We start from the raw sequence: 25,665 nt of genomic DNA on the forward strand, positions 1-25,665 counted from the left end.
GTTTCCAACGTGCAGTATCTCCCGGAACCCTAGATAGTTATAAGGCTGTTCCTCGGAACCCTTGATAATGATGAGGCTGTTCTACATAACTCAAACAAATATTTGATTATTTACCCAAAAATGGTGTTCCTACTGCTGTCTGAAAAGCATCATAGCCATAGGGCAAAATGAAAGACGACTTAATATTTATTTTCGTAAATCATCTTGCCTTTGCTGACAGGGATCCGGAGGCCCGAGATCATTCTCTCTCTCTCCCATAATTTTTGATTTCACACTACAAATTCATTATAGACAAGCCCTTTAACAGTCTGAATTGAGGGGCCCACCAAATATTTCAGTCTAGGGTCCTTACTGCAGGATGTGGAGGCCATGGGTCCCCGTGCAGTGCCCGGATGGGACTCGTATATCCACTTCTAGTGGATAAAAAATTTCCGAAAAATGAATCAAGCGGTTTGATTACAACCATCACCACACAGAAGAAAAGCTCCCGTACAAGAACTCTGACATATTCTTCAACATGCTAATCATTAAAATGATAAGGTGTTCACCCGAGTTGTCAGTGAATATCCTCTGAGTACGAAATCAAGCATACATCCACAATAGTTTAAGTGAGAACCATGACCCCCCCCCCCAGGGTAATCAACACGGAAACGCAGGGCTCAACACGAGGACCCGGGACAAATCTTATTATTTTTTGTTTTTTTAACACTAAAAATTCACTATCGAGGAAGCCCAAAAAATATCGCAGTCCAGGGAGCCTGGATATAGGTTGTAGAGGAGGGGGGGGGGGGGGGAGTCGAGCAGTCGAGCACCGAGATTCTCCTGGGGAAAGAAAAACTTTATTTCTGCATTAAAAATGTGCTTGTAAACTTTTTCTCCCAGACGTGTGTATGGACGCATTTTCTTTTATTTTATCTGCGCACAAAATTTTGATACCTAGATATCTACTCGAAATGACGAAAATAAAATAATATTTTAATATCAATACAAAATGAAAGATACTTTATGCAAAATAGGGAATTTTTCTCTGCTCAACAAAAAACTGTGTGCAGAGAAGCATTCTTAGACTCTAAACTTCCATACTTTGTAAACTTTATTCACCATGCCATTAATGGTGCCTTTCTTTGTTACTTTTGTCCATAACCAATAAACGGGCAAAAATAAAATGTTATCAGCAAAAAGGTCTTCTAGAAAATACTGAAAATAATTATTCCGTTCAGTGCATATACATATGCATGTACACATAGGCGTACGCAGAATTTACACATAGGCAGTACGGAGCTGTCCCGGAACCCCAAGGTTTTGCGAAACAGCAGTTGGAAACCCATGATTTTGTTGAAGAATGAAAATGTCCCTTGAAAATTTTTTTTTCGGATAGCACTGGTCGGATGTTTCAAACCTGTGGATGCTCGTCTTTAATCGTTAACTTCGTTAACAGGAAGTTTTGATTCCTGAATCGATTTTGCTCGGACCCATGCCACAAACAATACTGGTGCTACAAGTGTCCAAGCACCCATAGCACCCCTATTTCCGATGCCGGGATTATAACAGTTTCGTTTATCTATGTATTTGGCAACATTTATGGCGGCGATTTGCAATTTCCCGATTTGAGATCTCGTATTTTCTCCTGAAAATATGGTCAGCTTAATTATATGGACACCTCATACAACCCTTAGACAAGGTATAGGAGTACACAAGGAGGTTAGAAAACTGCCTTCTAAACTCCCCTGCAGAGGATTCTAACCTCCTTGAAAGAGTATACCTCCTCTATACTTCTATACTTCCTCTAAGATGCAATCTCCTGACTATGAAGAGCATATTCACATGAGAAAAGTATGGGAAATTGTGATTCCCAATACACCGGGAAAACCCTGCGACACCGTCAATTATGGCCAAACATGATACCGAAAGTAAGCAAAGTTTCGCATTGTTGTTGAAATTCCCGAACTACTGCGAATTGAAATGAATTCTATGATATAAAACGCTTCCTAGTTCCTTCCAAACAAAAAAACGACGAAATATGTAGGATGAATATTCATATTATAATAGTTATTGTAATTTTATTATATAGTTCGTTTATTAATGGTTATTATAATTATAAAGTTGGGGAAAATAAGTTTAATCCCTGATTTCAAAAAGTTCAAGTGGGCTTCACAGTTGAAAATACAGAAATCGATGGAGCATTTGAAGAGCCACCCTTAGGAATGTGCGACAAGTGCGGTCGCACCGGGTGCCAAGCTTTTTGGAACCCCCACTCTCACGGTGAGTTATATAGGAGGCTTCCACAAATTCTGAATTTTCGTTAATTACGGGATTATTTCTTTATCAAGGAAACAGTTATTTTCCGGATACTATGCTGAGGTGAACTTGGAAAGAAAAGTCGTCACGTCTCCGCCCTCTTGCATACCGGGTAAGCATGCTACCATCTACACCACTGGAGACATGACCTTGCCTTTCTTATTTCACTCACTGTGGTGTGAGGCGCTGAAGTAGAGACATTAGTAGCCTCTCAACTTCGGGAAATGGCCCCTGGAACGGTTTAGAGAAAGATAGATGGCTTTTTCTCAGCCCATTATTTCTTTAATTAATCCCGAATTTTCATTGATGCTGGAATTATTTATCTTTCAATTCTTTCTTTAATTCATCAGGACTAAAATTTTCATTAGTTTGGGGAATTGTTTCTCTCATTAGTTTAAAATTACTTTCAGTGCTAAATTTTAATCAATTTTTGTGTTGATTCACATTTAATTGTGTGTTTAAAATTTTTTGTAAAGATATTTCTCAGCTTTCCTATGCACTCTGAAATAATGAATCCCTATCCCCTCCCCCTCCCCAAATACAATAAACTCTCTACTATCAGACTCGAAACTATCCTGGTCAAAAATGAATACATATTAATTCTCCATGATTCCAAGATGCTCAAAAACGGTTTTTGGGTGTGGCTACACAAAATCGACCATCAAAATCTCCTGCGCTAGCCACACCTAAAACCGGATCGGTTTTTGCGCGGGTTAGAGCGTAAGTGGAGGAACATTGCGTCACGAGAGAGGGCTAAAAGGGAGGAAGCCCTCAGCATAGGTGCCGCTGTGGTGGTCTAGTGATCATAGTTACGGATCCGTATCGCGAGGACCCGAAACCGAGCATGACCTCCGCTCTGTCCCCATAAGGGGATATAAGCTGGTCACCCAGAGGGTTTGGGCATTGTTGGAAGAGCGACGCAACGTCCGGAACACTAAGCACCGAAAGACCACCAGCGGGCAAGACAAAAAGTTGAGGTTACATGGGCAGGTGCATACGCACGTCGCCAGCAGGCCTCGAAGGGGCCCACGAATAACTATAGACATATATATATATATATATATAAGAGATATATAAACATATATAACAAACATATAAACACTCATATATATAATATATACAAGACAGGCGCATTGCCCATTGACAGCAACGGGAATCAAGGAACTTCATTGTCTATCAGATCGCACAAAGACACCGCGAGACAATCCCAAAAACATCTCATCTTATACCAGAGGATCATAGTCTGAGCCTGATGAAAGGTTGTTATCAGCTTGTGAGGGAGCTGAAACATTCGTACTTTGGCACTGTTTCGTGACTGTAAATGACGTATCTAATAAGGCGCTTAATTCTTTCGATTCGTTTTCTCAGTAACTGTAACTTCCACGTGGTGTAATTCTGTGAAGGGGGGCGGTTCGCGTTTTTTCCTGAAAAATAACACTATAATCTTGGCTCACCCCTTTAGAACCCCAACCCCCCTCCCTTGCGTACGCCAATGCCTGCTCTTATGAAAATGATGGAGATAGGAGGGGGAAGGAGCCAAGCTCTGAAAAAAATAAAATAGCCGCTCTAGAACAGCCATATACTCGAGGACCCGATTTCAACCCCCCCCCCCCCACCGCCAAGTTGGTTTTTTGTGGTTCCCAACTTTGAGGCACGAAAGCGTGCCGATCTTGAAAATGTCGCGCCAAAGAGAGAAACAGGCCTGCAAGCTATACAGATATTCAAACACAACACTTCACTCTTAATTTATAACTGATAAACTTTTTATGTGTGAAAATTCACACATGATGTCGTTTATGAACTCAGACTGTTGGGTACACACATTCACACTTCTGGCGCAACTCAATCAGCAGTAACTTGTCCATGGCGATAGATCGCAGTTGTGCTTGGCTTGAAAGAAAGAAAGATTTTAGGGGCTGAGGCCATTTGGGACACAGTGCCGTCTTGACACATGGACCCTACCGGGCACAATCCAGGGGCCTCAAGAGAAGAGGGAGCCCCAAAAATTAGATCTGGTTGAAATTTTCTAGAATTTCCCAAGTAGGGCCTCAGAAAAATCACTTTGCCCAGGGGCCCATGATGCTCTTAAGACGGCTCTGTTAAGACACTCCCCCTAATAATTTCTGGAAAAAAAAAAGCAATGAAATAATGCACCTTCCTTTTCCTGCGTACGCGCTTGAGTCCCATATATACAGGACGAAAAGCAACTTTCAGGTCCCCCCCTCCCTCCAATGTTTTCATGTCAGTGCTTCTGGCTCTTAAGTCATCTGCATCACAATGACTTTCAAAAAACCGAAACTAAGTTTCGACTCTAATCTTAGACCTACCTTCTGAGATTTTGCGTTATTCAATGAAGAGTGTGAAATAATAAAAATTATAATCTTAGGTTTTACGTTAGTGTTTTGTTTATTTTAAAAGCGCGTACGGCATGTGTTTATCCTAAGAATTCACCCTTCAAAACCTAAAATGTGTCCAATATTTTTATTCGTGGACCATTAATTCTGTAATAAATTCTTAAAATGTCAGTTCAGTACATAGCAAACATTTATTAAGTACTCGCCTGTACTTATAGCTCAGAAAACATGAATAGGAGCGGGTTAGGATGTAAAAAGGGTGTTTTTGATGGCGTTTTGAAAGGTGTTTTGGGTGGTTATAGGAAGTGAGCATTTATACAACTCCGGTTCATTCTCTCCGGCTTTTCTATAATCCGGTCCGCCCTTCCACCCCATTTGGCCGGATAGTCCAGAGTCTCTTGTATACAGTTGAATCCAGTTATAACGAACTCCAAGAGACCAGAGGAATCAATTCATTATAACGAAATTTCGTTATAAATGAATTCGAGGTTTTTGCATTCTTCTTATGTAAACTTATCTGTGGGATTAGAAAAGTTTTTGTTATAAAACGAGGATTTTTTTCGCTATAACGGTTTTCGTAACAAACGGAATTCGACTGTATGAAGTCGGGGCGAAGCTAGCTCTCCAGACATTTGAACAAAAAAATCGGATGACCAAAATTTCGTGAAAATATAGGATGGTTCGGGGAAATACGGCTCATATGGTCAGTTGAACTTCTGATTTGCACCACCAAATTTGGCGAATAGTTGGTGACATTTGCGAAGAAATTGTGAACTCATTTGGCAAGAATTGGCTACATGTCCCGTTTTCGTATCATTGAAATATCGTCACGCATTAACTGTTGGCGATCAAAGAAATGATGAACCATCTGTCGTCTGCTTGTTTTTGAAACCAAATCTTTTGTCGTCTTTGAAATTGGTTTCCCCATTTTGCGGACACACATATTTTGCAAGACGTAAATAATTTCATCATCCCCGTTGAAGTGACGTCCCAATGACGTCATAAGGGCAGGGCGCTGCCGTCAATCCTTCGTTGATGAGTGCGCAACGCGAAAAATATTTCGTGGTGATGATGATGAAATGGCGGATTCCTGTTATTATTCCGTAATCAGTCCGGCGAGGGTTATTTTTATTGTTATCATTAGTTATGGATTCAACCGTGGACGGTTATCATTGTAACAGCCGCGAAGTGTCGGACACAGTGGTATAATGGCGACTTCGGCGAACGGTGGCGGCGGCGACGATCACGAGAAGAGCTTGTGGCCGGAGTTCTGTGAGAAACACGCTCGTGCCGCCGCAGTTGACTTCGCACAGCAGTATCGCTCGTTCATGGCCGAGCACCCGAACCTCGGCAAGTCCGTGTGCAACCAGGACATCAGCAAGAAGTTCGTGGACTCCTTCCTGGACTACTTCGACGCCGAGGTCAAGAAGAGGATAGGAGCCTCTGGCGAGATCCTCGTGCCACCATCAACTAATGGACACGGCGGTGGTGGTGCTGCTACTTCGCAAGACGATGGTGGTGTTGCAAGGACTCGGCCAAAGACTCAGCTGGACGCGACTTCGCAAGAGAACGTGCGCAGCAGCAGCAGCGTGGTCGTGACGAACCACGAGGATTACAGTGACCTTTCGGACGTCGAGGGGGAGTCGCCAAAGTCTCACCACAGGCCGTTCTTCAGGAGGCTCTCCTTCAAGGGACTCAAGAGGGGCAAGGGCTTCTTCCACAAGCAGCATTCGGACGAGGTGGAACTTTCTCACCATCACCACGACCATAGGCGTGGTCGCGGTGGCGACAAGCACGAAAAAACGAAACTAACTAAAATCGTGGTCGAAAGCATACGCGATGGTGTGGTCAGTTATTTGACTGGGGACTATCTGGATGGCCGTCAAAAGTGGGAGAAGTGTCGATTGTCTCTGGTTAAAACCACTGGTGGTTATTTGCTAGAATTTTATTCTCCGCCAAAGGTAATAAAATGACGTGGAAAAGCTATAGTATAATCCCTTTTGGCGATGTGTTGACAGTTTTTTTTTCTTTGGTGAGGGAAAAACCTCCAAAAGCATGATGAGAAGTCGCCAAAACAAACGAAGTCATGCTTTGGGATGTCTTTCTTGTTTAAAAAGAAAAAATTGCCAAAAAGGTATGATAATGTCATGGCTGTAAAACGGAAATTAAAACAAACCACAAAACCAATAACAAACAAAACTTTCTTAGACAACTCTCTTTTAAATACACGAAAATCTTTCAGACACCGGCGGGGTAAAAAAAATTTGTCTGTAAATGCAGGTTGACTGTTAATAGTGGGATTTGAATACATGCTTTTATTGCACAAGGGGGAAATTAATATTTGGCCATAAAAAAAGGGGTGTGTGTCTTGACTTACGTCCTTTTATACGTCAAGAGGGGTTTTACTGTAATACAACGGTCTGGGCAAAAAAAAAAAAAAAACTATAATGGCTAGTATGCAAGAAATTATAAGTATGCTAGTACACAATGGTTCACCCATGAAATGACATCGATCATTTCTAATGAAAATTGCTCTAATTTTTTATCAATACTGTTAATTCTATTGTTTTTTTTGTACAAGTATGATTAGGGAAAAGATTGGGAATTTTGCAGCCCAGCGTGAAAAATAATTTTACGATTATGATATTTTAATGTAATGCTCCAAGTGGGATCAAAGATATCTTTAGAGGGAGGGACTACCTGTGTGTTGCGGCAAGCATGGAGGAATGGTAAATTTGAAAAATGAGTGGACAAGAAAATTCGACTAAAATACTAGAAGGGCGGCAATACCATAATTCCAGTTTTAGAGAGCATGTGTGTGAACAAAAACATGACCCAGAGAGTGAGTTACAGAATGTATGCGATTATGTGAATGTTCAAGGGAGCAAAGGGCTAGATCAGTAAGTGGGCAAGAGAGCGATGAATCATATCGGTGATCAAACAAAATAATGACTTGAGGTATAGGTATATTATTGAGACGGGGGGGGGGGGGAGAGTGCTTATAGCCCAGTGTGGTAAAATCGGTTCAAGAGAATTAGACTAGAAAGGGCAGCAAGATTTGTATAGCTCGCAGGGGCCAAAACCATAAATCTGTTTCTGAGGGTAAAGCAATAACTAGAATTATTGCTGCTTGGGCAGACATGATTTAGCTACCCCCACAACTTTAAAATTTGATAATTAAAAAAATTTTTTTGTTCCCACCTAAAACTGCTACCCGGGGCAGTTGCCTCTTTTTGGTTCCTGCCTTGCAGGGGGGATGATGATAGGACTATTCTGAAGGTTCTGGGCTTCCATTTTATATGGGTTCTACTTTCCTACAGTGGAATTGCTCAGTAATGGTTTTCTGTGGGGACGGTTTTTCTCTGCTAACAGCTTGACGTTGACATTCTATTCCACAGGGTTCGGAAAAATTCTTTAATTGTAAGTGTTGATCAAGCGGAACAAGGTATGGTTATATCCCAACTTGAGTTATGTCAATAATTTGTTTTTAGACTAACAGTGTAAGTCAAGGTAAATTTTTCTACTGATAATCCATACCCTAGAAGAAGAAGAGATAAATATACAGATTTTCTTAGTTTCTTAAAAATTTTGTTTTTTTTAATGTAACTTACAAGTAAACATTTACATTTTAAGAGTGATGTCAAAAGCCTTCTAAATTTGTTCAAATTACATCTAATATAAAACAATCATGTAATTTGCCATGCTGTATTATGTAAAAGGAGCAGTTAGGTTGTGATTTAGAAAGGGTTTGACAGTTTCTTCAGAAGTGGAAGGAAACCGGCCGGAAGAAATAGGTTTCTTCGGAGTGGAAGAAATTAGTTTTCCTTCAATAATTTATCATATAAGTTAGAATTTATGCTTTAGACATAGCAAATGTATATTTTTTATAACATTCAGTGAATTTAATTTCACTAATTTAATTATGTATGCAAATTGATAAGTGCATCAATCTTTTGAAGAATTGGACAGTTTCTTCCACTTGGGAAAAAACTGCCGACCCCGCTTCCAAGTAGAAGAAACCGGTCTTCCTTCTATATTGATCATTTGCACTACAATATAAGATATGGCAAATACATTTTAACACCTCTCTCACAAATAATTACAAAATATCAAAATATTATAAAAATCCTCATTCTTCTCACTGCAGTTCAACATTGAAAAAAAAGTGTTTTTAGCAGTTGTATGCTGTAATCGATTTCTCAGCTTAGAATGAAAATACAAAAATGCAAAATACGAGGAAATTCTTTTGAGTTCTGCAGAACTTGAGAGGGTACTGAGAAAAGCATTATGACATATCTACAAAAAATCTATTAGGAAGCTCCTTCCGAGTTGGAAAAAAACAGCAGGAAGAAATAGGTTAGAAATTAGCAGGAAGAAACTGATTTATAAAAAATTACCTCCTTTTGTAATCATGCAATTATATCAGGATTTTATCAACTGTAATGTTAACATAATATCAATTTTGAAAGGTTTTACTAGTTGTATATTTAAATAAAAAGTCCTTTATTTATGAAATTTAAATTACTTTTATGGAAGAGAAACATAATCATTTTAAAATTGTTCACTTCCATCAGTTCAGTGTAACAAAACCTTTTTGTTATGACACCATTATGCTGTTCCGAAGTTGAGTGGGTGAATCCAAAACACATATTCTTTTTAAACCTGCTGAATTGGCAGAACAACATAGAAGCATTTCAACACAATCACAGGTTTTTGAGAATTTCAGATATTTAACACATTCTTTCTTACCATAATACTATATTAAAATTTGAATGGTATGACAGAAGTGTTGCACTTGCAGTTAAAAAAATTACAAGTTATGCTTTGCCACAGTTCCTGTTCAGAATTCAGTCTTTCATCCTAATATTCAGTATCGATAAGACGAGAACGAATGATAGGGAAGAATATTTTCTTCATATTCCAATTTTGTTATACAAATAAGGCATCAAGTTAGCATTTCGTAAAAAAAAAAGCATTCATTCCTGATAATGATCAGTACTTTGCACAATCTGTCTAGCTGATTCATTGAGTGGACCCTTATGCAATTTAAATTTTAAATTATGTCAAGTATGCTTCTATCCACCTTACACAAGTCCCATGATAATTCCTAAAATACTTTTGCATTTTTGTTAAACACAATATATTATGCCTTTTAGTTATATATTGTCAAGTAATTAGATAAATGTGCTGAATATATGAAACTAATTATTTTCTACAAACATGTATTAATTATGCTTTAAATTGTACATTATTTATACTCATTAACATTTTGAGCGATGATTAAAATAATTTGTTTTAATATGTATGCTTTATATTGGAAAATTAAATATTACACATCTTGGTGAGATGCTTATAATTAAATGTTTAAAAATATTGTTTTAAAACATGCTTGATATTATTTCGCAACCAATGAGGTGAAATAATAAGTATTAATTACCGTATATACTTGTGTATAAGTAGAGTTTTTTTGTGGAAAAATTCGTTTCTCAAGTGGAGGGGGGGGGGGCTGCTTATACTCGGGTCAGTTTTTGATGAGAAAATATTGACTCCCGGATTATTGGTATGGGATATGTTCAAACCCCACAGAACCAATAATGTCAAAGCTAAGGCAAAGAAATCGAAAACATCATTGGCTTTGATTTCAGGTGGGCTAACGTCGTTTGCAACAGCCTGTAGATGTGAGCATCAACAAGCCTCTCAAAGACTATTTGAGGAATTTGTGGATTGAATGGATGAGTTCCTATGATCAAGAAACTACAAACAGTGGTGCCTTGAAGAAAACCTGACATTGGCCTAGTGTGCCAATGGGTACATGAGGCGTGGAATTCTGTTTCCACTGATCCTTCAAAAAGTGTTGCATCAGCAATGCGATGGACGGAACTGAAGATGATATCCTCTTTGAAAATGACAATAGCAATAACAGCCCAGATGAGGATAAAAACAAAGATGCCGCACCCTGTGAGGATCTGATGAATTACGATGAGTTTGGAGATGCAGGCTTAAAAAGTTTGAATCATTTTATGTTGTAAATTTCTGCAAGCTATTCATTTTATATGAAAATATAAGAATTTTTTTTTGGGGCGGCTTATACACGGGTTTTCAATTTATTGCGGTTTTGGTGGTCCTGAAGTGGGGGGGGGGGTCGTCTGATATACAAGTCGGCTTATACACGAGTATGTGCGGTATGTGTACTTCAACTAAAAGGTAATTAATGTAATTTTTTCAGTTTCTCCCATTTCTTCCGGTTTCTTCAGTTTCTTCCACTGTCCCAGAAGAAACCTAACCCGGATTTAGATCAGTTTCCTCAACCTGGGACCATATGGCCACCTTGCGGTCCTGAGATACTCTAACGGGTAGCCAGGGTTGCAAATCAAGTCTAAGGGAAGCCATGATAAGCTGCCAAGCAAGTCACAAAGAGCAGTGGAAAAAGTTTCAGATGTTAAGAAATGAACCTTCATGTGAAATATGATGGGGGGAAAGTGTGGCTACTTTCAGATTGAAGCAGAACTGCCTCAGAAGCTAGGGCCGTCTTAACACATGCATCCACTCACACATGGCCCAGTTTTGAGTGCATTAAGGGGACCGCCCATGACACCAAGATTTGATGTTACTGTATTTTTTTCTGATTCTGACAAATCTTGGCTCGTGCTATGAGAGTGAATTTGGTACAATCAGGGTTGTAGTTTCCAATTAAAATTTGGTTATTTTTCCTGAATTAAGTTTTATTTCTGCTAAATAAATGTGTGAACAAATTTGCTCAATCAATAATTTATGACTGTTTTTATTCAGGCAGTGAAACCAAGGAGTGGCTTGTTTTGTTTCCTCATAACAGAAGCAAGAGAAACTACAGCACTAGAGATGCCAGATCATGAAAATACGTTCGTTTTAAAGGTAAAGCTTATTCTGTGTTAAAATTTCAGTAGCATCTCTTTTCTTGAAATGAAAGTATATGGTCTGTGACTTCAAACATAAGGGGGCATTCAAGTATTACGTAAGCAGATTTTCAGACATTTTTGACAAACCCCCCCCCCCTCCCCCGTCATCAGCAAATCCGAAACCCCCTTGACTCCTAAAATGTTTGTGTTGTGCCTAGATTTTCTTTTTTGATTCATTAATCCCTGAGATGATCAAGAGCAGTTTTCTCCAAAGTGGACAATACTTACCTTCGTGCATATGAAAGTAGTTGGAAAGGAGGGAGATATAACATTTTCTTATGGACCAATTTATCATGGGCAGGAGGGAGGGGGGCAGACAGTGTGAACAATTTTTTCATCAGAAGGAGAGGGAATAAAGAGGCAAATGAGTTCAGTAGCTTCTGATCAAGATAGTCTTGATCACTGCATGTAATATAGGAAAAAAAAATTTTTTTCTCATGAGTGTTTGATGCATTTTAGTATTATGACATTTTCTCATTTGTTTGTTGCATGCAGGCGGAAAATCATGTAGAATATGTAATTGAGGCTCATGATTTGGACGATATGAAGTCTTGGCTGTCTACTATTAAATATTGTATGCGCCACCTTGGAGACTTGTCTGTTGAGAATTCGTAAGTTTTTCTTTATGCAAATAAAATTGTTTTGATTGCAGTTTTTATGCTATTTCTTTGCATAACAGATATATTTATCTCAGATGTGCTCAAGTAAATGGATATAGTTTTGCTAAGTGTGTGGCAATACAAATTACTCTTACCCAACTTTCTTCTCCCATTTTAATTTTTGTACCACCCATTTCCCTCACTTGAGTTTGTGGGCTAAACCTCTCTTCCTGTGAATACATATTTGGTCCAACTTCACATCCTGTGATATTTTAGAATGATGCAGTACGTTATAAATCTCGTTATAAATCTGTTTGTGATCCGGGCAAAATTCACACACACGCACGTTTGGCATGCAGGTCTAATTTTGTGCATCCATGCTCTGTATGGATCCAGCAAACTCTGAATTTTCCAGCATATAATTCTTTGTGTATGTTTAACATAAATTATAATATTTTTCTCGTAATCTGCAGATTATACTTACCTCATAAACTACAGATTATACTTACCTCATAAACTGCAGATTATAACTACCACTATTCCTCCCATAATTCCCACAAGCAGTGTTACCGTCTCAAAATGGGAAAGGGCTGAATATCGCATGCACACACTCCCCCTGCTTGTTAAATAATGTAATTGTGTGTATGTGTGGTTTTCTTTTTGTTTGTGAGAATGTGATTGCATTTGTCATATTTTTGACAAAAAGTGATTACAAAATATTATCTGTTATCTGTTCTTTTTCCTTTTCTTTTGTTTTAAAATGAGGCTGAATTATTCTTAACTTTTTAGTAGACCACGTCTGCCAACTGCTCCAACGGAGAGCTTGAATCGTTTACGAGAAAGACAGAGTTCTGCAGCTGCTGCTGGACCAAAGAGTAAGACTATATTATTAAATTATACTGGTCAAGGATCTGTATCGTTTCTCTCTTGCAGTATCAACAGAAACTTATTTATATGTTTATTTATGAAAATATATATTAAAGCATGTTCACTGAAAAATTTTTGTTACTGGTTATATAATTTTGTGTAACAGTGAAACTAATTTAATGACAGTTGTAAGAAAAAAAGGTGTTAAATTGAGGATGTTAAAAACAAAGAAAATAGCTGTGAATTTGAATTGTAAATTTAACCCTTTGCACTCGAAGCCTTTTTCGCTCGGGCGAACCAGCAACTCAAGACGATTTTCCGCATATTTGGTTAATTTCTTACAGATAACTTAAAATGATTTTCCACACAATTTAATGTTTAAAACTTTTATATTTTAACATTTTATATATCTTTATACTTCAAATAAATAACAAGAAAATCTAATGGTTCTTTTATGTGTGAAGATACTTGTCCTGCGGCTCTTTCCCCGGATACAAACGGTATTCTTCACGGTATTTCTTCGGATTCTGTGCACGGTATACATTCTGAATTTTCTGTCTCTTCGGAATCACTGTTGCTTTCACATTCACTATCTATTATCCTGATTTTTCGCCTTCTTACACCTCTTATTTCATCACTGCTTTTCTCCTTTCTATCATCAAGTAGTCTATGCATAGACGTAATTTCGTTCCTCATCAACGAAAAATTGAACTCATCTTAACTTGAACTGATTCCTTCATCGTGTTCCATGCTTATTGGGCTCCGTAACTTTGAAAGTGATCGACCATTAGCTTTTTTATCATTGCTTCAGAGATTTCAAAATGTATACATTTCAAAGAACATAGAAAGGCCTAATTTAGCATTTCAAGAAAAGTAAAAATTGACACTATGAAGCCAAATTTAACTTCTTTATGTGCAGGCTTTTGGCAGCAAATTTGGATCTTTATTTGAAGAATTTGCGATAAATCTCAAAAACTGGTTTTCTTAGAAACAGAAAGGAAAACGAGATAAATGTTATATATATATATTTCTCTTTCATGATCAACCACATCCTTCACTTTTTGCTACGTGTTTTTTCTCTCTCATATGCGTTATATATGGGGGAATCACTAAAACAGGAGTATAGAAAGATAGAAAAACAACTTCTGTTTGTGGGGTTATAATGAAGCTTCATGAGGATTAGAAGAAGTAAAGAGAACAGGGAGAGCCAGAATGTGTTTCTTCCATTTGGGTTGGTCCGAGATATCTCGTTCCTGGTCATTAAGGGGGTTAAACACTGTATTTGAGAAGCAAGATTTTTAACTATCATTGAATCAAAGAAATTAATATGATTCTATCGTTAAATCATTGAACAGATCAATTAAATTTTGTTTAGACCTTATATTTTTGTTGTTTCGTCGAGATTTAAATGTCTTCTCACATGTTTTTAGTTTGTAATGCAATGAGACTTCAATATAAATTATTACTATCTATATTTATTTTTAAAATTTTTATAATGTGCAGAAAATGACGAAACAACCCCCGATGCTAGTCCTGATCCACCTCCTGACCTACCTCCTAGAGGGCTGTCCACAGCTTCTAGTGCTGCTGCTGCAGCAGTCACCTCAACAACAACCACTACAACTACCACAACTGCTGCACCAATTCCAGCACCTACAGCTGGAGGATCAAATAGTGCCAGTGAACCTGCAGCACACAGTGATAGAGAGCAAGGAGGTAAGTTCAGTTGATAGATTTTTCATTATTTTTCATTGAGTAGCATTTATGTATTCGATTTCAGTATTATATTTCTTTGCACCACCTGGGTCATAACGTTTTGATCAAGATGTTACATTATCCCTTATAACAACAGATTGCAGAACTGTTATAACTATCACATCGCAAAACCTCAAATAGCACATGTTGAAATAAAAATTCCTATTAAAAAAAAGAAATATTGGTTTCATTTAATGTTTAAAATGGCAATAATACATTAGCAACAAATATCTAAAATGATTATTAAATAATTTACCAGTTTCTCTATAGACTTATTTAAGCAAGAAATGGTGAATCTTTCATAGACTACCACCATCCATTCTCCACCAACTTTCCTTTGCAGCCAGTTTTTCCCAGAATTGACAATAGGTGCCATAGACATATAGTGAAATCTTTATATAACAATACTCTGTGGATCAAGAAATAATATTGTTTGAGAGAAATTATCGTGATATCGAGAGACAGCAGTTTAACACTAGAGTATAAACATTTCCATTAAACACTTGAAAAAATATCATTGCAGAGGGGTTTATCGTTATATCGAGTGTCATTGGCGTGAGGTTTACTGTAATACAAAAACCCAATCCTATTCCATGGCCACCACCATGGCTGACATAATACTAAGCCTTGGAAAAGTGGAGGAATGAGTTTAGGAGAAGGCGAAAGACCTTTTTTAAGAATGAAATTGAGTATTCTATTCTTTTTCTTTTTAACACCATAGCTGTTCATCACTGAGAATTTCCAAATCGCACAGTTGCATTCAGAATAACAATACCATTCAACTTTTAAGTATAAAAAATGGGGGAGGGGGGGGGGGTTTAAACTGAAGTGAGTGACCATGCTCTTATCCACACTGAAGGTCATGCTTCATTCATTAGCCCATGCTACCATATATATGTGACATCCATATTTTTTATGGGCATGTTTTCTCAGCCACCTCATTGGGCAATTTGTCTGTTGTGGTATTTTTATGCAGTCAGTCAGCAGCCAACCTGTCCGTGGCCGCCACTTTATAGATAAGAGTTGGGGAGAAAAAAACTTTTCGTGGTTTTTTTTTCTAAAAAAATGCATTCAGAGCTGATAGTTCCCTTTGTATAACCTTATAAGATGTAATAAAAATATGACCCATTGATATTGTTCCCACTGCAACTGCCATGTCAACTTTATGTACAGTATTTTGTTTTTTAAGAAGTTCTCCTCCTATTGTTTTTTCCCCTCTTTCATTTATTATGATCATTATTATAATTATGCTATTAATTATTATTTCTGCCAATTTATACTCTGCAATGGTGTGATTGCCAGTATGAGCCAAGTCATCTTTTTTGGCATTCCCCCTGTTTTTTGTATAATAATGTGTTTTCCTAATGAATAAAAATATGTTGATTGATTCGAAAAACCTCATCTTTATACATACTCACATAAATACCTTTTCGGATTAATCAGATTTTCTGTTCTTGTATGACACTATCAGGTTGGAAACATTTGTAAATAGGATGACAAAGGCTAATGCTATACACGGTTGCTCCTAGCTGATAACGTTTAACATTTTCACCTAGGGTGACAGGGAAAACAAGATAAATATGATCTTTACTGAATAGGTAAAAGATGTGGAAGTTCTGGCTTTTTGTGGCTACTTTTTTTTTTAATTTTCAGCACACAACTATTTATTAACAGTGGTGAGGGAGTAAAAGAAATGTGAGGAAAAAACATGTGTAACTTGCTATAAGGCAAGAACAGACCCCTGATAATACAGATTTAGAAATTGATTGGATGATCTGACATTCCAAGTTCTGCATAAAATACCGTGAAACCTTGATGTACATAATGATACTGGATGAGGTTGTTGTAGAAGGATTATTGTTATATCAAGAGGCAAATTATCATCACATGCCATAAATTTATGTTGCTGTTAACATCTATAAATCAGCATTGTTAGTACCACCAAAAAATGTGCTTTTGAGTATCCATTTGCCGCAAAAGATTTTAATTCATTAGCTGATATCCAAAAATTAAGATTGGCTGTATTGCCCTTGTAAAGAGGCTTATCACAATACATTTTGATGTATCACACAAAAAGTAGTTATACTGAACACTTTAGTGATCAAGTGGTGCTGAATACGAACAGTATTAGACGTCCTCGGAAGAAAAAAATGTGTGATGAGTTTAAAAACATATTTAAAGATATTTCATGTGAAATATCAAAAGAAAACATGGTAGCCATTTCAAAATCTTCTAAAAGTATGGGAAAAAATCTCCTAAAAGAGTGGATTATCATGGTAAAGTATATGGGTTATTCTAAAAAAAACACTTCCACATTTTTGAAACTGAAAATTCATATCATAGCCAAATAGCCAATCACTTGAATTAATTTTTAATATTTTATAAATATTTTTCACTTCTGTTTTGTAACAATATTTAATTTTTTGGATTTTATGACTGAAGTCATGAATTTTGTCCACCCTGTTATGAAAAAAAATATTGCTGTAAAAAATAAATATTTCTGCTAAATTAACAATCCCTAAAAATAATGAAATTTGCTTATTTCTTGCACATATGCTGAACAAAAGGCAGTTTTTTTAAAAAAAATTCTTTTGATCAAAAGTCTTTTTGATGGTTTTCCATGATTTTTTCAAAATAGCATATAGAAAAGTTTGTTTTTTACATATATTTAGCTATTTAAAATCAAAACTTTTTTATTTCTGACGAAGGAGTGGTAATTTATAATTTAACATCTTAGTTTGAACTTTTCTTAAATTTTTTGCCTGTGATCTGCAAAAATGCTTCTCATAACAGAGTGGACACCATTGCAACAGAGTGCACAGAAATGTTTAACTGAGAGAAAGATATCTCAAATATTCTAAATAGGCTATGCAAATACACTTTTATTTTCTCAAAAAGTATATACAAAATGTGATAGGTGACCCAGAGACTCCTCTATAACCTTTAAAAAACATCCACCCCATGAGCAAATTCTAAAACACACACCCCTTGTAGTTTGAATTTTGGTCTGGTAAAATTTTAAAAATTTGGACGCTAGACTTGCTCAGCTGTATATTATATCATCAGGATGATTTTTTTACATCAAATTTTTTTGTTGAAATTGAAAAAACATCAAATTACTTAGAAAACTAATTTGATGTTGCTATAAATCTCGTTGGTTGGGAGAGGGAGAGAAGAGCTTGGAAACAAAAATAATGTAAGAAAATAATGGTTCTGTCCCATAAAATACAGAATGTATTGTGATATAATGACCTTTACTCATACTAAAATGTCCCTTATGGCACATTTGAATCTATGCCTGGCAGTGATTTTGAAATCTGTACTACTTTTGTATTTAACTGAAAGAATAATAGAGAATGTGGTAAATGATTTGAATTGAATAGATAACTTATTAAATTTAACTTAAAACCTCAAAACCATGAAAACTTTACTTTAAATCATAGTTTCTATTCTGTTGCAGTGCTTGAGTTTTTTGAAGATATAATAGAGTGGACAAATTAGCCTAAATTACATTTTTTTACATTGAAAATTTCATTATATTTTGAAGCTTATATCTCCATGTACTGTAACTTGATGTTGATACCGATAACAAAAAAATCCTAATTATTTATGATAGTGACTTAACTGAGTGGACATTCCACAGTGAAAAATCTGGTATTGAAGACATATGAATCTTAAGTCGTTTTTCAAAAGTCAAATCCAAAAAAAGTTGATCAAGCGTTAAAAGTGAATCCTTCAATGAGCTCAAAAGTGCTATCAGATTTAATCTGGAAAAAAAAAGTATATTTCCCAAATGACCGTTACATAGTGGACCATTTTAAGACAGGAAAAATTTTGGGGCACGAACACAAAAAAATAGTTTTTCATAAGAAAAGACATTTTTCCAAAATTTTGTCACTTTTATTCATCTATGACACATATAAAATGTGATTCCATGTTTTGTGGAAAAAAAATTCCAGATTTGCACCAAGTCTCTTTGTTTAACACTTTTTTCAATCTGGGACAGCCAGATTTGAGGTTTTACTACAAACAAATTTTTAACAATATTAGATACCATCTGAATCAAATTAAGACATACCATATGACAGGGAATTCAATGAAGAAATATAAAACGGAATTAAAATTACTCTCAGAGTGCTGAAATTTTATATAAAAAAAATTATATAGTCTCGGAGAAATGGTTTGTGCACTTTTTTGGGAATGACATACAGATATCTGAATTAAGAGGAGTTTAGCGTTAGGCTACAGGCAATTCCAAACAAGATTTGAAAAAAACCATATTGTTATAGAGGGATTTATCATTATATCAAATATCATTGTAGCCAGGTTCCACTGTTTTTGTATCTGTTTTTTGGGCATTGTAAATACATTAAGCATACAATTGTTATTTTTGTGACATTGAAAGCCGCTATTTTGACAAGGCCCCCCCCCCCCCCCACCCACCCAAAAAGATTTTTTTCTGCCGTAGAACTTCTAATCGGTGGTCACCACCAAAGACAGTCACTTTTGTATGGAACACCTAGTAGCAACCTTAGAGAGGTTTCACTCTAAATGCAAACATCTACAGGACACTTTTGCTGAAAAATATATATTTGACAAATTCTCTTTCTTGTTATGCATAGCCTATAGTGTCAATTTTTATTACTAAATGATCTTGAAAATTCCAGGCACTTAGAAAACTACTCTTACTGGGTATGACTTAAAAATATATCTTACAGCTATCTATTCAGCTTGAAATTGGGCAACAATAAACTTTTCTGCTTGTCAGTGCTGATTGGATAAGAAACTGAAGAAAACTAAACTTAGTACAACAGAAAGAATGTCAAATAAATTGTATGATTTTGTGAAAAGGAATTCTCAAATGTTTTTCAAATAATGTTGTATAAACTTATGACAATCATGCTCTGTTAGCATGGCTTCAACCTAAACAATATTTTCAAACTTTGCCTTTGCAATGTTTTAATATATTAGAGATGTGTAAAGTTATAATGATAATTTTGCTGATATATGTAATCCATGATATTCTGTATCTAGTACAGCTTTTCTGAATAACATCAAAAACTGCCTTATTGGCTCATATGTGTATCACACTATATACTTACCATGGTCCAGACTTTAGTCTGCATGTTCCCAAGACAAGGGGTCCACTAATCAGTGTAAATGAAATCTTCAATTATACAGTCAAATCCTGTTGTAACGAACTCCAAGAGACCAGGCAAAATGATTTGTTATAACAAAATTTCATTATAAAAGAAATTCCAGGTTTTCCCGTTTCTACGTAAACTTATCTTCTGAAATCAGAAAACTGTTTGTTAAAGTGAGATTTTTGCTATAAAAGTATTCGTTAAAATTGGATTTGACTGTATTTCCTGTAATCTTTTATTTCATACATTTGATCAATTGAATTTCATTTTCATGATGATTTTCTGTTCCCCACCTTCAGAAAACAGTCCTGATATTTATGCAACTCTAAGGGAATTCCCATGGTTTCATGGTATGCTTTCTCGAAGTGATGCTGCTCAGTTGGTTTTGCGTGAAGGACCAGTAGGCCATGGTGTGTTTTTAGTTCGACAAAGTGAAACCAGGAAAGGGGAATATGTTCTAACATTCAATTTTCAAGGTCGTGCAAAGGTGAGTTTACCACATACCAATGGGCTAATCATTGTATTTATCTGAATTTATTTTTAGAATTCATCTGTCCCATCTAAAAAGTGCAATGTAACTTCATAAAACATGTTCAGTTTATCCATGGAAGTAATTTAATAATTCTATTGAAAACATTCCTGTCATTTGCTGCAAAATAGTTTTGATTAATTACAGTGCCCAATATCTTTTATTCTGGAGATTTTGTTTTATTAATTGGCAGATTTTTATAACCATGTGAATAACTAAAGATATTAAAAATGTATGCGAGAACTAAATATTGAAAATGTATGATTTCAAAAGAAATTCTGTGCTTTAACTATGCCATGTTCTACACTTATGAACATTGCCCTTGCTATAATAACTCATCATATATTACAGTTAATGAAAATATTATTATAGTGGAACTAGGGCTACAACTATATGCTTGATCAGCCAGGCCAGTATGCATCCCTCCCCCCATAATGTTAAAGGGTGAAATTTATGCTCTCTCTGGTCCAACACCCAAAACACCAGACCGGCCTGCTTTCCCCCTTTCCCCAATTGCAGCCATGATTGGAACACTTCCATAACAGACACTTTTGAAATGTGTGAAATGGTGCTTTAATGTATTTTGTTATATATTAACAGAAAATCCTCTAGCAGACAAAAATTTGGACCCCATGGTCACCGTCATTGAAGAGGTTCCACTGTATCTTTATACAATTATTTTCTTTATCACAATTAATGAAACGATATAATCACTTTGCCGATAAAAAAAAATCTAGATTAGTTCATTCTTGTAGCATTCTACTCAAATTTTTATTAAGTACTCTGCTGGTTATCAAGTAAGGCTGCTGGTAATTTTATACAGTCAGTTGTTAGTTGCTCAATAACATTTGCAAAATTGTAAAAAGTTTTCTATTTCTCATTACTTCTTCTATCCTCTAGATTTATAGTTTTCAAGTGTTAGTCCTTGAACTGTGGGAGTCCACATTTTGGTTGTGCTGAGGGATCTGTGTTTCAAAACAATTTGAAAAAGTTTTGCATAAATGCTTGTCTTGGAATATGGATAACTTTCTGGGCATTAGCTTCCCATAAAATAGATTCATTGATCAATTTTGGTCTGAACCTATCTGTCTGAGATATCTAAGGACCTTCTGAGGTCTCTTAATTTCATGATTTCTGAGTGGAATTTTCTCGCCATCCCTTGTAGATGAGGTATGGTTTTGCAGAGATGTAATGAAAGAACCTCCTTTGTCCAGATGGTTGTTCCATCTTAAGTTTAACTGTTTCCACTTGCCACAGTAAAATAACATCCTTTGAAATAAGTGAATTGGACAAACAATGCCCAGATGCCGAAAATAAAACTGTTTCCTTGATATAGTTATTTGCATGTTAAATGAATTTGTTAATGTGATTGAGCAAAAAATTTATGATGTGCAGTTATTTAAATTTGTCCTTAGTAATTTTATTTTGTAAACTTCCAGTTTTAATAGCAGCAGTTACTGTGTTCTTGGTGGGGCTTTTCTGAAGCAGACAAGTGTGCTGGACTAGGAAGGATATTAAATTCACCCTTTAACTCATTCGAAATTCAAACTGGGTGCTGAAAATTCATGCTTACCCTAACTTTAAAGTATCTACACTCATGTCCAAAAGTTAGCATAATGCACACACCCCAAAACACCACCATTCCCGACTAAGTTCTAAGGCATATGCACGATCAAATTTTTGGAGGGAGCACACAAGATTTGGGAAGGTAGGAGCACAAGAATTGCCTCTCTAAAGGAATTTCGAGTTACTAAGCTTCTAAAAGCATTTCAAATTTACAGAAATTCATTAAGATGACATGCAAAGATTTTTTTCTTTTGATATTTTAATTTTTATTTTGATATTTTAATTTTTATTTTGATATTTTAATTTTTATTTTGATATTTTAATTTTTCTTTTGATATTTTAATTTTTCTTTTGATATTTTAATTTTTCTTTTAAATTCAAAAATGTTTTTAATTTCTAATGGTTTTGTGGTAGAGTACATGACCTTTCCCCCTCCTATATTGCTCTCTATGACCACGCCTCTACCCATTCTGACAGGGAAATCCCCGAATGCAGTACACACCAGTGTTTCCTAAAGGGAGCAATATCGTCCTCTGCTGGAAGATAATAGTTATGAATACAATATAGGATGTCACTCGGGGGGGGGGGGGATGAGAGAAAAAGTTTTCTGAGGATGCGATGAACAAAAAAGTTTCAGAAACTGCTATGATCTACATAAACCATTCTGTATTTGGTGATTTCTTCGTCAGAATCTGTGGAGACGTGCTCATAGGAGTATTCGAAGGGTGGAGGGCATATAGGAGGGGGAAGGGTCACGAGTTCTACCACAAAACCATCAGAAATTGAAATCATTTTTGAATTTAAAAGAAAAATTAAAATAGCAATAGAAAACAGCTTTGCATGTCATCTTGATTAACTTTTGTAAATTTAAAATGCTTTTAGACGATTTGTAGCTCAAAATTTCTTTAGAGGCGATTCTTGTTCTTCCTATTTCCCAAATCTTGCTTGCCCCCCTCCGAAAATTCAATCCTGTGTACGCCTCAGAATGTACAGTCTGGAGTGGTGGTTTGTGCATTATACTTTGCTTAACTTTTTGACATAAGTGTAGGTGTGGCCCTGGGTTTATTTTGTTAATTAAACAATGTATTTTTATGGAATTGTGATATTAGGCCAACGTAGTTAAAAGTTTTTCCTTGGACATTTCATTGGCACAAGTGGTAAGAGCATAGTCTCTTATGATGTCTGTGTACTGGAACAAAACTTGCACTTATGCATTTTTCCTGTTTGACTTACATAGCTTTGACATGATTGTTCAGAGTTGAGTCGTGCAAGTCAAGCATAACAAGAAAAAGGCATAAGTACAAGCTTTGCTCCCACCAGATATAGAAAACTTATTTCTTGAAAATGTTTGCCATTCATGCTAACAAAATGTCTGAAAGAAAACAAACTTTTCCATGCCAGGGTAATATCCCAAAACCAAATAAATTGTAAATGAGAGAGAGAGATAGTGCGAAAGCCTTGTTTGCTTCATTATTTTGTTAGTTTGTGCTATGATAGCTTTTGCATCTAATGAATGAGTTATTGAATCTATTGACCTTGTCAGATGTGTTGTCAGTTATGTTATTCATTTTGGTTTTTAATAGCATTTACGCATGACAATCAACCCAGAAGGTCAGTGCAGAGTGCAGCATCTTTGGTTCCAGACCATTTTCGACATGCTGGAGCATTTCCGCGTCCATCCAATACCATTAGAATCAGGTGGTGCCTCAGATGTGACTTTGACTGAGTATGTGGTGAATCTGGACAGTAGCCACTCTTCGTCCTCCCATGCCACACGCTCATCGCCATCGCACACTGAAAGTTCTAGGACCGGAAGCAATGCCCCTGGTCATGCTCATCGTGTGCCTAGCATTCCCGAACTTAGAGAGGTGCTGACGTATGGAGGTTCGGTTCGAATAAGGAGTCAATCCCTCGAGAACCTTCAATCTCCAACTCATCAGCAGACATCGCATAGTAGAGCTGTTGAAAACACGTACTCATTTGTATGATGATTAGCTTGTGTATGTAGTACTCTTTATTGCAATGAAGATTTGTTAATTATTTCTTATAGCCGACTTGCAAAAGCTTTGAAAGAGCCATGGACTTTTTTTCCACATTTATCATAGGTATTACTAGAATGTGAACTGCTTATGTGCTCTTTTTTAAAGCCAAGAAATTTACGAAAGTGTTAATGCAGGCTCGCAAGCAAAAAAAAGTGACAAAAATACATACGCGATACAGCTGTGCGGTGAGCTGTACTTTGAAGTGCATTTAGGCAAAGCCATATAATATAGATGAAGTTTTAGTGTCTGTCAAAAGTCTTCAATGATTGCAAAGAAGGTGCTGTTTTTTTTCTCCCCCTTTAAATTTAATGCGTTTTGTGTGTGTGCGTGTGCTCATGTTATAAATTTTGCTGCATTTTTTAGCTTTTGTCCTTGTCCAAGTATTTATTTATTTTTTACTTGAGCTTGGCTTTGTGATGATGAATCGTCTCATCCCAATGATACCACTCAGATTTCGTTCTTTTCTTATGTCCTATTGCCAACAAAAATGAGGGAATTAAACAAAAATGAATGCTCATATGTGTTGGCGAGATTTGTTTTCTACGTAAAAGTAAAATTATAAAAATCTTCGCATAGCAATGATCTATATGTTCAGTATTGACGTTTTCACTGTTGTCTTGTGTCCAACGTAAATTTTAATGAAATATACTGCTAAAAACTGGAATTAGACTATTTTTTATGACCATGTATAAATTTTATTAAATTTAAAGGCTGAAAGTTTTCAAAAACGCAGGAATCGCAGCTTTCACCTGAAAGAATCATGATTGTCATTTTAAGTGTTAGAGTTCATGATGGCTTCTTTGAGACACAGTAAATGATAGCTATTTGATTTCTACTGTTACTAATAATAGCATTTTTTTGAATTTGGTGTGATTGGATTGATCAGTACGTTATACAAAATCTGAATGCTTCATGCATTCAACTATTTTCATCAGAGTCAAAAATATTTTAATGAAAAGCCTGAAAAATAATTTAAAAAAATATCAAAATCAAGTAATTGAATCATTCTCTTTTATTATGATCATCAGAAATTTTCAAGCGAAGCATGAAAAGAAATTTAATTTGAGAAAATTGAGTGGCATGTAGAAGAGAGTGAGACCAGTGAAAACATAGATAATGTCACAGACTGGTGGAAATGTGACAAAAAATATACATTCTGATGGCTAAGGGAAATAAAAACTAATATAAAGAGACAGTTTTTTATTTATTAAATCTAAAATTATGTAATGGCTGCATGAATTGGCAAAATGTTTCATGGACTGGTGGTTGAAGACCACCGCTCTTTGACGTGAGTGCACAAACTCTAGCCCATTCCATAATTTTATCTGGCTCGCAACAGCAATTAAAAAAATATATGTTCCAAAAAAGATGGAATAAAATTAAATCTAATATATGTATGCAAAATAGTATTAGGAAACCAATGAATATACCTTAATGTGTATGAAGACCTTTGTACCAATCAAAGCAAGTATGTTTCAATTGATTTCATTAGTGTTTTTCCATTCCATATTTGGCCTTCATAGGCATAACTCAGCTCTTACACTGCCAGCAAAAACGTTTCTGGGTGGGTAAAATG

The 25,665-nt window shown here is 36.0% G+C and overlaps 1 protein-coding gene across 2 annotated transcripts; it reads left to right on the forward strand.

The window, feature by feature from the left end:
• The first annotated feature begins 5,639 nt into the window (after nt 1-5,639).
• On the forward strand, nt 5,640-25,476 carry Lnk (SH2B adapter-like protein Lnk). Of its 2 annotated transcripts, none has more exons than XM_089243210.1 (7): nt 5,640-6,613; nt 11,442-11,543; nt 12,083-12,198; nt 12,976-13,061; nt 14,557-14,769; nt 20,252-20,439; nt 23,631-25,476. In XM_089243210.1, the coding sequence occupies exons 1-7, from the start codon at nt 5,861-5,863 to the stop codon at nt 24,033-24,035; spliced, it is 1,863 nt and encodes a 620-aa protein (XP_089099336.1). In that variant the 5' UTR covers nt 5,640-5,860; the 3' UTR covers nt 24,036-25,476. The 2 variants fall into 2 exon arrangements, with proteins under 2 accessions (XP_089099336.1, XP_089099337.1); XM_089243211.1 differs by having other exon boundaries at nt 5,732-6,613; nt 12,979-13,061; nt 23,631-24,138.
• The last annotated feature ends 189 nt before the right edge of the window (nt 25,477-25,665 follow it).

The sequence above is a fragment of the Pholcus phalangioides genome, unplaced genomic scaffold, assembly GCF_987345545.1.
Source record: "Pholcus phalangioides strain wild (caught in Gottingen) unplaced genomic scaffold, Ppha-v1.0 ptg000015l_1, whole genome shotgun sequence".
NCBI lineage: Eukaryota > Metazoa > Arthropoda > Arachnida > Araneae > Pholcidae > Pholcus > Pholcus phalangioides.